General features: G+C 40.8%; 1 protein-coding gene across 2 annotated transcripts in view; it reads left to right on the top strand.

The window, feature by feature from the left end:
• The window catches only part of LOC126470545 (myotubularin-related protein 2), a 190,249-nt gene that overhangs the window by 31,178 nt on the left and 143,637 nt on the right, over positions 1 to 15,434 (top strand). For both annotated transcript variants that reach the window (XM_050098477.1, XM_050098478.1), the window contains one exon: positions 9,803 to 10,012. In XM_050098477.1, the coding sequence (XP_049954434.1) occupies positions 9,803 to 10,012 (210 nt within the window). The remainder of the gene's footprint in view (positions 1 to 9,802; positions 10,013 to 15,434) is intronic.

Raw genomic sequence — 15,434 nt, forward strand, 5'->3', positions numbered from 1 at the left:
ATCAAGATGAAAAAGCAGCTCAGGAAGAAGAAAGTCAACAAAAACGTGCACCAGAGAAAAATGAGATTTCATATGAAGAAATACTTAAACAAAAAAGACAGCAGAAACAGAAAAAACTTGTGGCAGCTTATAAGATGACAACTGAAAGTAATGAAAGACTTGCCAGAAACAACACTTGTCGGGCCATGTTGATAGGTTCTCTCGAGGTCCAGAAAGAAGTTCAGATATGGAAACATGTTGCAGATTATCTCTGGTGTGAAGCTGGTAAAAGAAAAAGGTGCTTTAACAACGTCATTTTTAACAAAAAATCAAACAAGTAAAAGTGTTAATGACTGCAGTGTAATTTTCTATGCTACTCGTGCTTATTATTTTAGCTTCCTACTTTCGAAACATGGCTTATGTTGTGATATAAAATGTGTATTAATAATGGCGGAAGGTTTGTAAACTGTACACACCTTATGTAATTACAAGTAAGTAGTGGGCAAACCACATCCAAAGTCATGCATTTATCATCAATATCTGTGCAGTGCATTGAAATGTGATATTCCCCATATGCAGTGAGAAAAGGTAAAATAAGTATGAAGCATGTTATTTTTGATAGCCATTATAATAAAGGTTAAAGAAATGATTTCTTTTTGTTTTTAAACAGTTAATTATCATCTTATTTGCCATTTTTAGGTAAGCAATATTATTCTGTTTAAATCAAAAATGTTATTTTTGAAATACATGTTGTTACATCCTAAATAAAGTTAGCCACTTTTGTGCTAAGTTTTGTCCCATTTATCACCTTTCCCACATCTACAAACTGTTGACAGCCCTGCATTAAAGTGTGACTTTGAAATATGAAATAGAATTGAAAGATCACTCTTCTGATGATGATCCAGTAAATACTGTATTAACTTCTTGGGTAATGGCATTTTGTAAAATAAATTCTTTGTTTAATAGGTGATGTTTCAGCAATGTGTACGCAGGGTTTGAGAAATAAATTTTGTTTGTGGATAGCCCAAGCACTTACAGGTTCACATTTTGGCTCCCATGTCACAAGCAACAGCTGCCATGCATATTCAAGTTATTTCCAATTCTTTTATTATTCATTCTAAGTGCCCATTAGTCACTGTGACTTCAAAGTCACTGCAATGTAACTGCAATGTAACAAATAAGCTGCAGGTCATCATCTGCAGTTCCACATCACTGGATTAACTTATTTGATTATCAGTGTTCATTTTATCAAAGGCAAGGACTTAGCTCTCTTCAAAGGTTTGAAGCAGCTCTGCTCCAGCTGTGACTAATTTGCTACTTCTTATAAAATAACTGGACTATTTTCATGTTACTTCATCTGTGTTCAGAATGTTGAACAGCACAGCAAAGGATACTTTTGTCTCCTCAAATAATTGTATGGTTTGAGAAAAAGTGCCCTTAATGGATCTTTGCAGGAGGAGGAGGAGGAGATTAGTGTTTAACATCCCGTCGACGACGACATCATTAGGGACAGAGCACAAGCTCGGATGGATTGCAAAGGAAATTGGCTGTGCCCTTTCAAAGGAACCATCCCGGCATTTGACTGAAACAATTTAGGCAAATCATAGAAAACTTAAATCAGGATGCAAAGAGAACATGCTTCTGCTTCAGCAATTCATGTGTTACTGAAGATATGGCACCCACGCTTTCTTGCCAGAGAGACGGAAACTCACTCTTGCTACAGATACGGTTGAAAATGGCAAGGAAGTGATGTTGGCAATTCGTCAATAGGAAACATCCACTAGGCTGTGGCTATGCCATGTCTCCGCGATATCCTTTCTTCCAAGGAGTGCTAGTTCTACAAGGTTTGCAGGAGAGCTTCTGTGAAGTTTGAAAGATAGGAGACGAGGTACGGGCAGAATTGAAGTTGTGAGGATGGGTTGTGAGTCATGCTAAGGTAGTTCAGATGGTAGAGCACTTGTCCGTGAAAGGCAAAGGTCCCAAATTCGAGTCTTGGTCCAGCACACATTTTTAATCTGCCAGGAAGTTCCATCAATAGCTGTATGTTTGGCTGTGGATCCAGTCAGGCCCCGGAGCTGTTTTAGGCCAAAGGGCAAGGGCACAGGAATTTCCACTCACTGAATGGAATATTCTATGGCTCCAGGTGACATGTAGTGAAGGGTAAGTTAATTTGCTCCACTCACAGTTATTTGACATGAGATAAAGACTGGTGATTCTCAAAGAGGCTCAAGCCTAATGCAGAGCACAATGTTCAGTGGCAGCATCTGGGTCAGTGTAGACAACACCATTCAGGGTGATACGAGGTTGCACAGTCCAATGCTAGTAACATACTGTTCTCAGCATTCTTGTTTCTGTCTTTCACTAGGTGGCGGACCTGGGCACAGAGCTGCTCAAAGACAATGATGTCCTCCATCAGTGGATGTCACTCGTGGCACTGGAGATCCCATCTGTGATCTCTTAATTACCACAGTGATTTCAAAGTCCACCAAGATAGTGTCTTCTGATGGAGGGAGTTGGGTTGAAGGGGGGGGGGGTGAGGAGTAGGGGATCACCAAGACTGCTGCCAACAGAATGGCTGCAGATGTGTTGTGGACAGCTGCATTGATACCTCTATGAGAAAGGCCTGTTAAGGGTGACAGCAGGGGCAAAGGCATCCCAGTCAGGATTTTCAGAGCCCATGGTGGGTGGATGCACAGGTGAGTGATGCCAAGGGAGGGACAGGGCAATCAGAAAATGATTACTGTCACACAGGTCCTCAGGTGGCGAGAAGACCAAGACAACAGATGGACAGATCAATGGCCAAATAAGATCCATACGCCACAGTGAGGTTTGTGGGGGCACCAATATTAAAGTGACAGAGATTGAGTAGTGCAAGCAAAGTTTCGATAATTTTACTGCAGCCAGTGGTCATAGTCCCACCCCACAAGGGATTATAGGCATTGAAGTCACTTGAAATGAGAAATGGTGGGAGGAGCTGAGAAATCAGTGCAGACAACATGGTCAGAGGCACTTAATCATTGGGAGGGAGATAAACATTACAGGTGGTAAAATCTAGGGACGTCCTCACACATGCAGCCACAGCCTCCAAAGTCATATCAAGTTGGCATTTGTTTGCTGTAGTCAGTCCAGAACACACATGCAAACTCCGCCTTACGCTCATTCACAATCAGTTCATTCTTAAAAGATCCAGATCAGCAGACTCCTGGGAGGGTAGCGTCCCAAGGGATTGTTTTCCAGTGAGAGGCACAGGAGGAGGGTGTTGCTTCTCTGATTAGCTATGGTTATCTATATCCATGGTGGGAGGGGAGTCAGTCTTCTCAAAGTGGGTGTGGGGAAATGAGGAGGAGGAGGAGGAGGAGGAGGAGTGCCCCCAACCACCAGAGAAGCATGTGTAGTTGAGTGGTCCAAAAGACCCAACGTGGAAGGCATGAAGGGCGAGGGCACTGTTGCTAGAAACAATGATGTCACTATAACCATAGAAAACGTAGTCATCGTACGTACAGGATTTGGACTGTCATTTGTTCTTGGCCTTCTGATACCTGAGTTGGTTAAACATCTTGTATTTTTGGATGTTCTTTTCTCTTTCGAAGATTGTGCAGTTCAGTGAACACAAGGTGCTGGTGCTCCCCACAGTTGACACAGACGGGTGGGGGTACAAGGAGCTGTTGTGTCCAGCTGACATCCACAATCCTTGCAGATGGGGCTGGCGATACAATGTGAAGGTGTGTGCCCAAATCTTGTGCATCTGAATCATCACATGGGAGGGAGAAAACGCCATTTCAAATTGCATTGATACATCGCCACCTTGCCATTTTCAGGCCAAGACGAGGGCCAAGTGTCAACCCTTTTGTCCTTTGGTCCCCACAGAATGCAGCAGACAACATGCACATTCCATCACTACAAATTGGCATGTAACTTGTGACCAATCTGTAAAAGGAAGTCACGGTAGATGATGATACCCTGTGCCATACTGAGACTATTATGGGAATGTCACCCAGCTTGCCACAGGTGAGTAGCACTCACAACTGAACAGGGGATGCCCTTTTAATTAGAACTGAACCCGTACCCAAGGGCTGCCTCTACCTGAATTTGCCTAAATCCTGGGGATCAATACAAAAACTGGTCTATAGTGCTGAATGCGATTTGATACAGTTTCTCATGAAGATACTGCTCCAGTTCCTTGACAGAAGCCAGTAGAGACTAGTACATCCTTTATATTACTTACAGGCTGCCATGGGTCAGTGATGATTAAATTCAATTCCTGAAGTCCCCTTTATATTCCTGAAACCAAGCTTTGATGTTTCCAACTTTTGATTGGAGACATCATCGTGGAAGGCAGAATTTCCTGTAAGCCATTGAATGAAAATCGTCACCTAAATTGGTTCATAGATCTTATCAGTTACTTGTTGTTTCAGCGTAGCCGTAGAACAGATTGGAAACCACAATATGAATCCCCAAGCTATTAACAGAATGTCCACTGTGGTTTCCAGCTGAAAGAACACAGTCTGGGTTGTACACTTTCATTGGATTTCTTGATATGCAGGCACAATGTACAAGAGGGAAATGTATAAAAATAGGCTCTTTGGGTCACATAACATGTTTCAGTTGCTCAGTAGTCCAGAAAAAGTACATGTGCCTCTAGTCTTTTATTTGATTTATTTGTGCTTACAAGAGCTTTGTCAATAGAATCATTAGTGTGGATGTTTTGTTTGCTTAGTTCCCATTGCACAATTGTTATTGACACTGTGTTCTTTATGTGAGTGTTAACCCTTTGTGGTCCTGTTGTTTTACTCCCAGCAGTATCCATTAGCAGCTCCCTGGCACAACAGCAGTTTTTTGTGATAGAAACTAGCAGGTTATCTAAAGGTACTTTATTATTTATACTTTCAAAAATAATGATACATTTTGAAACAGTAGGGTCAAGTCATCACTTCCCTGTGGCTGTCTGGTACCCTTCGTCTTTCCGCTCCTGGGATTGGAGTGACTCCTTAACCTCTGCCTTAAAACCCACATCCTTCCGTCTTTCCCTCTCCTGCCCTCTTCCCTGATGAAGCAACCGTTGATTGCGAAAACTTGAATTTTGTGTGTGTGTTTGTGTGTCTATCAACATGCCAACGCTTTCGTTTGGTAAGTTACATCATCTTTGTTTTTAGATATATTTTTCCCACGTGGAATGTTTCCCTATACAGGGTGTTAGAAAAAGGTACGGCCAAACTTTCAGGAAACATTCCTCACACACAAATAAAGAAAAGATGTTATGTGGACATGTGTCCAGAAACGCTTAATTTCCATGTTAGAGCTCATTTTAGTTTCGTCAGTATGTACTGTACTTCCTCGATTCACCGCCATGATTTCATATGGGTTACTCTACCTGTGCTGCTAGAGCATGTGCCTTTACAAGTACGACACATGTGGTTCATGCACGATGGAGCTACTGCACGTTTCAGTCGAAGTGTCCTACGCTTCTCAACAGATTCGGTGACCGATGGATTGGTAGAGGCGGACCAATTCCATGGCCTCCACGCTCTCCTGACCTCAACCCTCTTGACTTTCATTTATGAGGGCATTTGAAAGCTCTTGTCTACGCAACCCCGGTACCAAATGTAGAGACTCTTCGTGCTCGTATTGTGGACGGCTGTGATACAATACGCCATTCTCCAGGGCTGCATCAGGGATTCCGTGCGACGGAGGGTGGATGCATGTATCCTCGCTAACGGAGGACATTTTGAACATTTTCTGTAACAAAGTGTTTGAAGTCCCACTGGTACGTTCTGTTGCTTTGTGTTTCCATTCCATGATTAATGTGATTTGAAGAGAAGTAATAAAATGAGCTCTAACATGGAAAGTAAGTGTTTCTGGACACATGTCCACATAACATATTTTCTTTCTTTGTGTGTGAGGAATGTTTCCTGAAAGTTTGGCCGTACCTTTTTGTAACACCCTGTATATACACTAGGAAGCTATCTATAGTCGCCTGTTTCACAGACGATTCAACTCTTGGCTAAAATATGACTCAGGATTAGCGTCGTATAAATTTGTAGCGCACGTAGCCACAGCTTTATTCGGATGGTAATTTTCAATGTATGATGAAACTGATTTCTGTGCTTTCAGCATTTCCCTTATTGTGTGAGAAGATGGTTGTTTTGCTGTTACCTCCTCCTCCTCCTCCTCCTCCTCCTCCTCTGAAGAACTCCTTCCCATAATTTCCTGCTGTGAAACACACTGCAATTTGATAAGATCTTCGGTGGTCATTTCGTGGCTGTGCTCTTCCAAAAGCTCATCAATATCATTGTTATTCAGTTCTAGTCCCATGCTCTTGAGCCAAGACACAATCTCGTCAACTATAGGCTCCACAGGTGCTGAGTCAAATGCCTAGAATCACATTCAGTAATGCACTCCGGCCAAAGCTGCTTCCAAGCAGAAGTGAAAGTTCTCTTGGTAACCCCCCTTCCCACACCTTTTTGATCATCTTGATGCAGGCAATGATGTTGAAGCAACTCTCTGGGAGTGAGATTGGTAGCTTCGGTGAACTTGGAGCAATGCTCGAAGAATGCTTTAGTGTAGAGCTTCTTAGTCAGAAATAATGTGCTGGTCAATGGACTTGAGTAACGGAGTGGTGTTGGGAGGCAGAAATTGGATCTTGATGAACTGAAATACTTCAAGGAGGTGGTCTTGTAGGCCTGGAGAATGGGCAGGAGAGTTGTCGATAATAAGCAAGACATTTAGTGGCAGATTCATCTCGGGCAAATATTTTTTCGTCAAAGTAAAATTTCATTGATCCAATCACAAAAAAGATCGCACATTACCCAAGCCTTGTTGTTGGATCTCAACATCACATTTATATGCTTTCTGAACTTTACACTCCTTGAAGGCTCATGGAGATTCTGAATGGTAAACAAGCAGCAGTTAAGTTTTCGAATCGCCGCTTGCATTTGCACAGAATAGCAGTGTCAGATGATCTTTCATTGGCTTGTGGCCAGGCAATGCATTCTCCTCTGCTGTTTTAAAAGTACACATCAGCATTAGATAGAAGAGGATTATGCCCAGCAGAAGTCACATTTTGAACAATAGGCCTCAAGTTAGAGAGAGAAATCTTGTTTAACAGCCTCCTGGCTTTATCAGTAAGGTCATTTTTGTTTAACTTTTATATCTATAAAAATAGTTTACCATGCCATTTACACAGTGTAAGATCAACAAAACACCACAATCAAGCCAGAAAAGTTATTTGCTGCTCAGAACACTTCCAGGCATGTTAAGTACTACAGAAAGCAAAAAACTTCAGTTCTTTACAGACCAATCAAACGCACTCAAAAAAATTATATTTATGTAATATCATTTTGTCAAGTACCTGATAAGGTCTTAGAAATGGTATATAATCCAATTACAAAAGTACACTGAAAATGCAGATAGATGAAGAAAATTACCTTTCAAATCATTTTCTAGATATGAAAGACATTTTCCTCGATGGCAGCTGTTCCTTTTTGTCTGGAGCAACTTTCATCCTCAAGAGAATTTATTTTTGGCTAAATTCAGTAAATCAGTGGTATGCATGGAACTGAAGGAGAAGTAACCTAAAAAAATTGTCAAGACACTTAAGTTACACCCAAACTCCCACTGAATTCATAAACTCACTGAGCTCCTTTTCACTTCCATGGCTTTTAGGATGTGGATACTGTACAGGTTCTGTAACACCCTGTACACGTTGTAGGTGGTTTGTGACCACTCCACAGCTGTTGGCAGTTGATGGCTGTTCCCAGAATGAAATTTCCACTCTGTAGCAGTGTGTGCACCGATATGAAACTTCCTGGCAGATTAAAACCATGTGCCTCTCAGGAGAGCTCCTGTGAAGTTTGGAAGGTAGGAAACGGGGTACTGCCGGAATTATAGCTCCGTGGCTGGGTAGTGAGTCGTGCTTGGGTAACTCAGTTGGTGGAGCACTTGCCTGCGAAAGGCAGTGGTCCCGAGTTTGAGTCTTAGTCGTGCACACAGTTTTAATCTGCCAGGAAGTTTTATGGATGTTGCTAATATCGGTAGTTGAGGTACATATATCCTCCTTGACAGCATCTCTGATAGTTCAGTATATGATGTGTGGGGTGAGGTGAGTACCCTCACCTCTGTGCAATGTGTACCGGGTGTTTCAAAAAGATTCATCAAATATCACAAAATTGTCTTCAGCATGAGTGACAATACAAACTTAGGATGAATTTAACATCTTCGTATGACTACAAAGTTTTCATTTTCACAAGAACTATTTGATTCCATTGAGGTGCACTGGTACAACAAAGTTATTATTGGCTGATCATAAAACCAGTCATACAGTGAAGATTTGTAATTGATTTATAAATGGGGTAGCTGCAGCAGGGAGACTCCCACTGGGAACCACATGAACCAACAACTCACAACTGATGCCAACATGAACTTTGAATTTTAGTGCATAAGTTAAAATCCACTCCAAATTTTTGTCTTCACTCATGTAGAACATAGTGTTGTGAAACTGGATGAATCGTTTTGAAATACCGTGTGTATAAAATCCTTAGACCACAATTCAGGACCAGTAGGTTGGCTCATTTTCTTGCCTGATTTACATATCACTGTACCCCTTGTCCATGAAGCATGCAGCCAGATGTTAGAAGTGTCTTACTCTATAATCTGTGAACATTCACTAAGAGAGAGTAACTCACTGTCTTAAAATAAACACTAACTACAAGGAGGACCTGTTGCCTCACATCCTTTTCAACCCACACGTATTAAGCCATAAGTAGAAATCAGTGTTCACTATGTCTCATCGTCCAGTTGATGTACTATATGCTTTGAGCATAAGATGGTTGTGTGTGTGTGTGTGTGTGTGTGTGTGTGTGTGTGTGTGTGTGTGTGTGTGTGTGTGTGTCTGTGTGGTGTGTGTGTGTCTGTGTGGTGTGTGTGTGTCTGTGTGGTGTGTGTGTGTGTCTGTGTGTGTGTGTGTGTGTGTGTGTGTGTGTGTGTGTACACAGCAAGTGGCTAGATAGTTTCTGCTCCACCCGCCCCCCCCCCCCCCCCCCGCCCCCACACACACACACCCTCCCCACCCCAGTAATTGACAGATAGGTATGGATATGGCTTTCCAGATGTCATTGTGATCTGTTATGTTATCAATCCATTTATCATTTATTACAGTTAGAGCTAGTTGATGGTATCTACACATTGTTGAGCACACTATTTGACTATGAAAATTGTGATTTTTAACTGAATTAATGTACTTTCAGTAGCCACATGGCGTGCATGATGCCCATCACCTTCACTGCCACAGAGAATAATATTCCATTACAGCCATCCTGGGGGTTGTGCTTCTAAGACACACTGATAGCATATTTCTTATATGCTAAAATGCTGTTGACAAGCAGCCAAAATGGAAAAATATGATTCTATGTTTTATTCCATCCTCTAAGCGCTTTGACTTAAACCATGAGCATAGTCATCAGTAGATACAAGGAATCACTTACATGACTGTTTTAGTGATAAGCATTAGTGATATCTTGCAACAGTGTCTGAGGTGACTGTGAGGTTATATTGAGTCTTATAAGTGCAGTAAGAACTTATACAAATACTCCATGGTTATACCTTTCACACAATGTTCGGGTACTTTGTGCAGACCCTTGACTCGTAATATTTTACTGGTCCACAGTCTCAAAACCACAATATTTCAGCTTCACTACTTGCCAGATTGAAGCTGTTTGGAACATTTAAAGAAAGTAGCAATGGTCTGTGGCCAGTTGTGGACACACAGTGTAATATATGATGTTGTTTTGTATGTTAAAGATGGAGTAATTGTTACTTTTTATTGTAGGTGAATGTAGCTGAAACAGGACCACCTTCTCGTCCTGATGATCCTCCACTGTTGCCTGGAGAGAAAGTCCAGGGTGTGGCAAGGGAAGTGACATATTTATGTCCATACAGTGGACCTGCGAGAGGGGTTCTTTCTGTAACAAATTACAAGCTGTATTTCCGCAGCATGGACCGAGAGACACCATACGTGGTTGATGTGCCACTGGGAGTGGTTAGTAAAGATACAGTAACTATTGGGTTTCTTATTAACATTTCGTGATTGGGATTTATTATCATGTAAAATTTTGTAAATGACCTAGTTTTCTTTGACTTTAAGAGTTATTTATTTGTACTATTGGAGTTTTGGCAATGTAACCATTATCAAACGGTATACTGCAAAAACATAAAAAATTAAATAAAAACATGGAGTGTGTGTATATGTAGAAAGGCATTAACATTGTGCCATAGATGTGGCTGTTATATTATGAAAAATGTCTAAAATAACATATTACTCACTCTGTGCTGAAGCACATATCAAAATCTAAAAGTTTTTCTGATACTGTAAACGGTGTATGAGAGTAGTGATTTGGTGCAGTTTATGTTGAAAATGTTACCAACAGTAACAGTATATGTAATTTATGCCCTTTTCATGGTGTACATAGCCTTGCTCTCACTTAATGTATACACGTTCTTCAGTTAAAAAACCCAACGTACAGATACGATGACTATGTATATGTGTCAGAAGATTTTTAGATTTTTGATGTTAGCTAAAGCCCAGTGTAAGTAATACGTCATTTTTTACATTTTTTCCTAATTTAGCTGCCATTTAAGGCTGTTCTGTATGTACACCCTATGGTTTATTATTGTTTTGCAATATGCCAATTGATAATGGCCAGGTGGTCAAAACTTCTATGGTGCAAATAAATAACTGTTATAGTCATGTTACAAAACTCGAGTTTCTTGTCACCAGAATTAGTTTGTAAAGATTTATTTGTGCTTGAAATGTGATGCAAAGGAGAAGTATTATTCACTGCTCAATTTTATTTTATGTGCTGCATATCAGGAAAATGTGTATGCATCTGTTTTCTACCACAGGTATCGTGGATGCATAATTAAATCTGAAATGTTCAGGGAAAAAATGAATACTGACATGTTTATCCTATTAATTAATAAAGCCGCATTCTTCTGGTGAAAAGTCCTGTATGAGAAATAAACAGAGATTATGAGGAAAAGGCAAAGTGTTGAGTTGTGGAAAAGAAAGTAGAATTTGTAAACAGTCATCACTGCTCCTTAGATTGCTGTCCCTCTCTCAGCACATCAGCTAAAGATTGTGGGGAATAGTTGTCCTTGTAATCATTGTGTTTTTCGTGGAGCGATATGACAGTCGGCATTCAGTGGTTCATTAGAAACAGCATTGCATTCTTTATTTTATCAGTGCAGAAGTGATTGTAAATTAAAACTTTTGTGGTATGTACAGTTTCCAGATCATTTATGACATTGGATGGGTACATTCATAGCATAGCTATTTAAAGTGAATATTGTCTGAAATGCTTCAGTCAGTAAGGGCATCCTTTTCTTTCTTTTAAGTGAGGTGAGATTAGAAATGATTGAAATTAAGAGTTTATACTCTGTGAGGCCTAGGCTGTGTTGTTGGAAGTATTGCCCAAAACTTCTTATGGCATTTTAGTCCACGTTTTTTGATATCTTTGTTGTTGTTGGATATAAAATGTTTCTTCAGTGTTGTGACTGGAGATTAAAGGTCTTCTATGGAAATGCTTTTGCAAGAACGAAAATGTAACTTTTCTTGATAATGTGTGTTCTTGCCATAAATTTGTTCTCTCTTTTGTGTAAGATATTATTGAATGTAATAGAGATGAATTGAACATCACCGTACCTATTTGGTAGTACTATGGCGCCAGGATGATCCGCGATACTCATTGACATCGTAAAGTGCTCGGTGGCAGGTGTGAAGAACCAGTATCTCTGTGGTCGTGAAATAAGACATGCAGTGGTATCAGCATCATATTTTATTTCCCGGGGACTCGTACAGCTGTCAAAATCAGTGTCTCAGTGGGCCCATGTTGACCTGGGGCGGTGGAGCTCATCTCATTGAAATGGGGAGCAATGCATGGTGGCAACCAGCTTGAAGGCAGCAGGCATGATGGTGGCTGCAGTAGAGGTTTAGCAGAATCCACTTGGTGAGTGCATGGCTACGTCAGGCATCTCACCACAGCAGAGACTTGTGTGTAACGGTCAGCCCACAGTTCTCAATAGGTCAGGTGTGAGGTGTACCCAGGCACCAACTGCAAATCTCAGACCCCTTGGAGACACCCAGGAATCAGTTGATGGCAACATGGATGCCCAAGCTGGAAGGCACCAGTTGAAGCCCTAGCAATACAAGGTCTAAGTGCAGGCCATAGACCAGTGGCTAGTTATAGATGAGGCTGAATGATCCATATTGGGTCAGCAGCTGATGTGAAGCAGTTCTATTTTAGTCTAGAGCAGGCAGTGTTTGTACATGCTCATCCAGGTTTTATTATGACTAGGACGCACTTCTAGCAATTATAGGTACCAAAACAATTGCAGCATGAGGTGAACAGATGCTCCACTACACCAGACTGGTGGCTTAATCGTGTCACTTCAGCTCATTTCTGGCCCGTGCATCAGAACGACGCAGGCAGCTGGCTAGCCGTAGTGCCCACGGGTTGTGAAATCCACTCTGAAGATGTTGGTGCAACAGTAGCTCCTGAATGGAAAAATGCCACATTTTCTGAAACATGATACCATCTGAAACATGACCCAAATATTTTATGATGTGAGTGCTGTAAAAGGGATGAAAAAATGTCTTTACTTAGAGTTTCACATTTCCTTCTTGTGATGTTGTCCTGGGTCGCAGCATCTTACTCCTTCTTTCTTTTAAAGGTGGAAATGAAGTGCAATCGGGTAGTTGCTGTACATGAGAAGAGTGGGAAAAACCCACACACCCTATATATTTGTTTTTATGCTTTCAGAGTTTTTGTGTGCATTCAGACAGTAGTCACTTCCAGAGGTAGAACTTACATGGAAAATAATTTTGCAGATGGTTCAGTATGTTAAAAAGAAATTGTAGGCTTTATGTCCATTCTCAGACCAAGTTTTGCCTAGTAGACAGTATATATATAGAATCATAATTTGTTCATCAGCATTTTGATGCAGCATCAATGATATTAAAAAATGTATATGATTCATGATATGCTCCGTGTATTTTCTGTCTAGCCTAGTGTTTACTGACTTTGTTCAAGTTTTTTGTATAAATCTGAGTGCAGTATCTTTATGTGAACTGACTGTTTAATGTAGCATAGACTAGAGGTAGCATATCAGCAAAACTTAAGATTTCACACAGCCACTTCTTGGATTAGTGTTACATTACTTGAGATATAGACAAAGACTGATGAAATGTGGATAGGGATTGCACCGGTTGTACACTGATACAAGAGTGTATTGGCCACTGTTTGTTAGACAGTTGGAAATTGTGTTGGACATGGTCAACAGGCTTCAGGCTTCAGTGGTGTTGGGGCATCCGAGATGATGCTTCAGCACATTTGGAATGCGTAGTGTCACATGGGATCCCCAATGCCACTGCACAGTCAGATATGCACATCCTAACCAGTTGACACTTACCTTATGTTGATTGGGGAAGAGAGGTGGTGTTGTGAATCTCTGGGCAGAATGCAAAAGTGCGTATCAGTCTTACGGCTGTCCCCTGTGGCACGACTGTCACCTGCTGCTGGGTTCAGAGGCCATTCTCGGTTCCTAAGTGCGGCTGGCTGATTTGGTGAAGATGGCTAACCTTGTTTGTGAGGTGGAAGCTGAGCTATTGCTTTGTAGCATTGTTCCCAGCACTGATCGCAGTCCTCTGGTTTGAAGCCAATTGGAAGGCTTAAACCATCAACTTAGACAATTCTGTGACTGTCTTGGATGTCGATTACTCGACCTCCATTATCAGATAGAATAATATAGGACACCCCCTCCCTCCAATGGGTCAGGCACGCACTATATGCTACTAAGGTAGCAGAGTATATGTGGTAAGCACAAGTGGGTTTTGTAGGGTAGAGAAATTCCTCCACAGGCCCGATAAGGTGCATTCTTTGTCCAACAAGGTAGTACTTGTTATGGCAGATCAGAGAAACAGAATGTTAATGTAGCATTAGTTAACAACAGAAGTGTGTATGAAAATGTCCCAGAATTAGTCTCACTTATAAATGATAACAGTAGCCTTGTAATACTAGGGACAGATTTCTGGCTGAAACCAAATTCTAAATTCCAGTTGCAATGTATTTTGTAAAGATAGGCTAAACATTGATTATTTAGGCATGTTTATAGGAATAAAAAAATGATAAAATCTAGTGAGATTTATGAAGATTTAGAATGTGAAATAACTTGGGTGAAGATAAGAGTGGATCAGATATGGGCATCGGATGCTTCTATAGAACCCCTGCCTCTGCAGCAGTAATGGCGGAACATCTGAGGGGAAACTTGGAGAATATTTCACTTAAATTTCCTGGTCATGTTATAGCTTTAGACAGAGATTTCATCTACCAGCTGTAGACTGGCAGACTTGGGTGATTAGGGCAGTTGTAAGGACAGACAATCATTTACCTTATCTGAAAAGTATCTTCAGAAGTTTATCAGAGAAGAAACTCTTTAAGATAACATCTTACACCTGCTGATGACAAACAGATCTGTTCTTTTCGACAGAGCATACAACAAGGAATCTGTGATCTCAAGGCCATAATAGTATCACTGAATGCATCTCTAAAACTTTCCTTTTCATAATATCGTTACATTCCACCCTGGATTTTCCATTGTTTGATATACGTGGAAAGACAAGAAGATCCTTCTGTTTAGCAAGAATGACAAGAGACAGATTTCAGATTACCTGACAGGTCAGTGTGAGAATTTCATCTCCGGCACTGACAATGTTGAATAACAGTGGACAATGTTTAAGAGCATCATACAATACACTTCAGACAGGTATGTGCTGAGCAGAAGTGTGAGGGATGGAAAGACCACCATGGTTTGATAACCATGTTAGAAAGCTGCTAAAAAAGCAAAGAGAGATTCACTTCAAATTTAAATGCAGCCAAAGCCTCACAGACAGACAAACAAACAAACAAAAAATGAAGTCAATAACATAATGAAAGCCACACATGAAGCTCCCACTGAATTTGAAATTAAAATCCTATCTACCAAATTTACAGGAAATTTCAAGAAGTTTTAGTCTAATGTTGAATCAGTAAATAAATCAACACCATCTGTCCAGACACTCTGTGACCACAATGGTATTTAAACAGAGGATGACTCAGGAAAGACCAAAATACTGAAAGTTGTTTTCCATAAGTGTTTCACAGGAAGATTTCACTGTAATTCCTCTTTTAAACAGTCACACGCATGACAAAATAACAGGTATCTATCAATGGATAGAAAAGCAACTGAAATTGCTCAACAGAGGAATGGTAGAAAATTGTAGTGAACTGCAGGAATGCAGAGGATCGACACTTGGTGCAGGGAGTGGCAGTTGACTCTCAACATAAACAAATTTAACATATTGCAAATACATAGACATAGAAAGATCCTTTGTTGTGTGATTACATGATTGGAGAACAATCACTTGA

This window comes from Schistocerca serialis, chromosome 3 (assembly GCF_023864345.2).
Source record: "Schistocerca serialis cubense isolate TAMUIC-IGC-003099 chromosome 3, iqSchSeri2.2, whole genome shotgun sequence".
In the NCBI taxonomy this organism is placed as follows: domain Eukaryota; kingdom Metazoa; phylum Arthropoda; class Insecta; order Orthoptera; family Acrididae; genus Schistocerca; species Schistocerca serialis.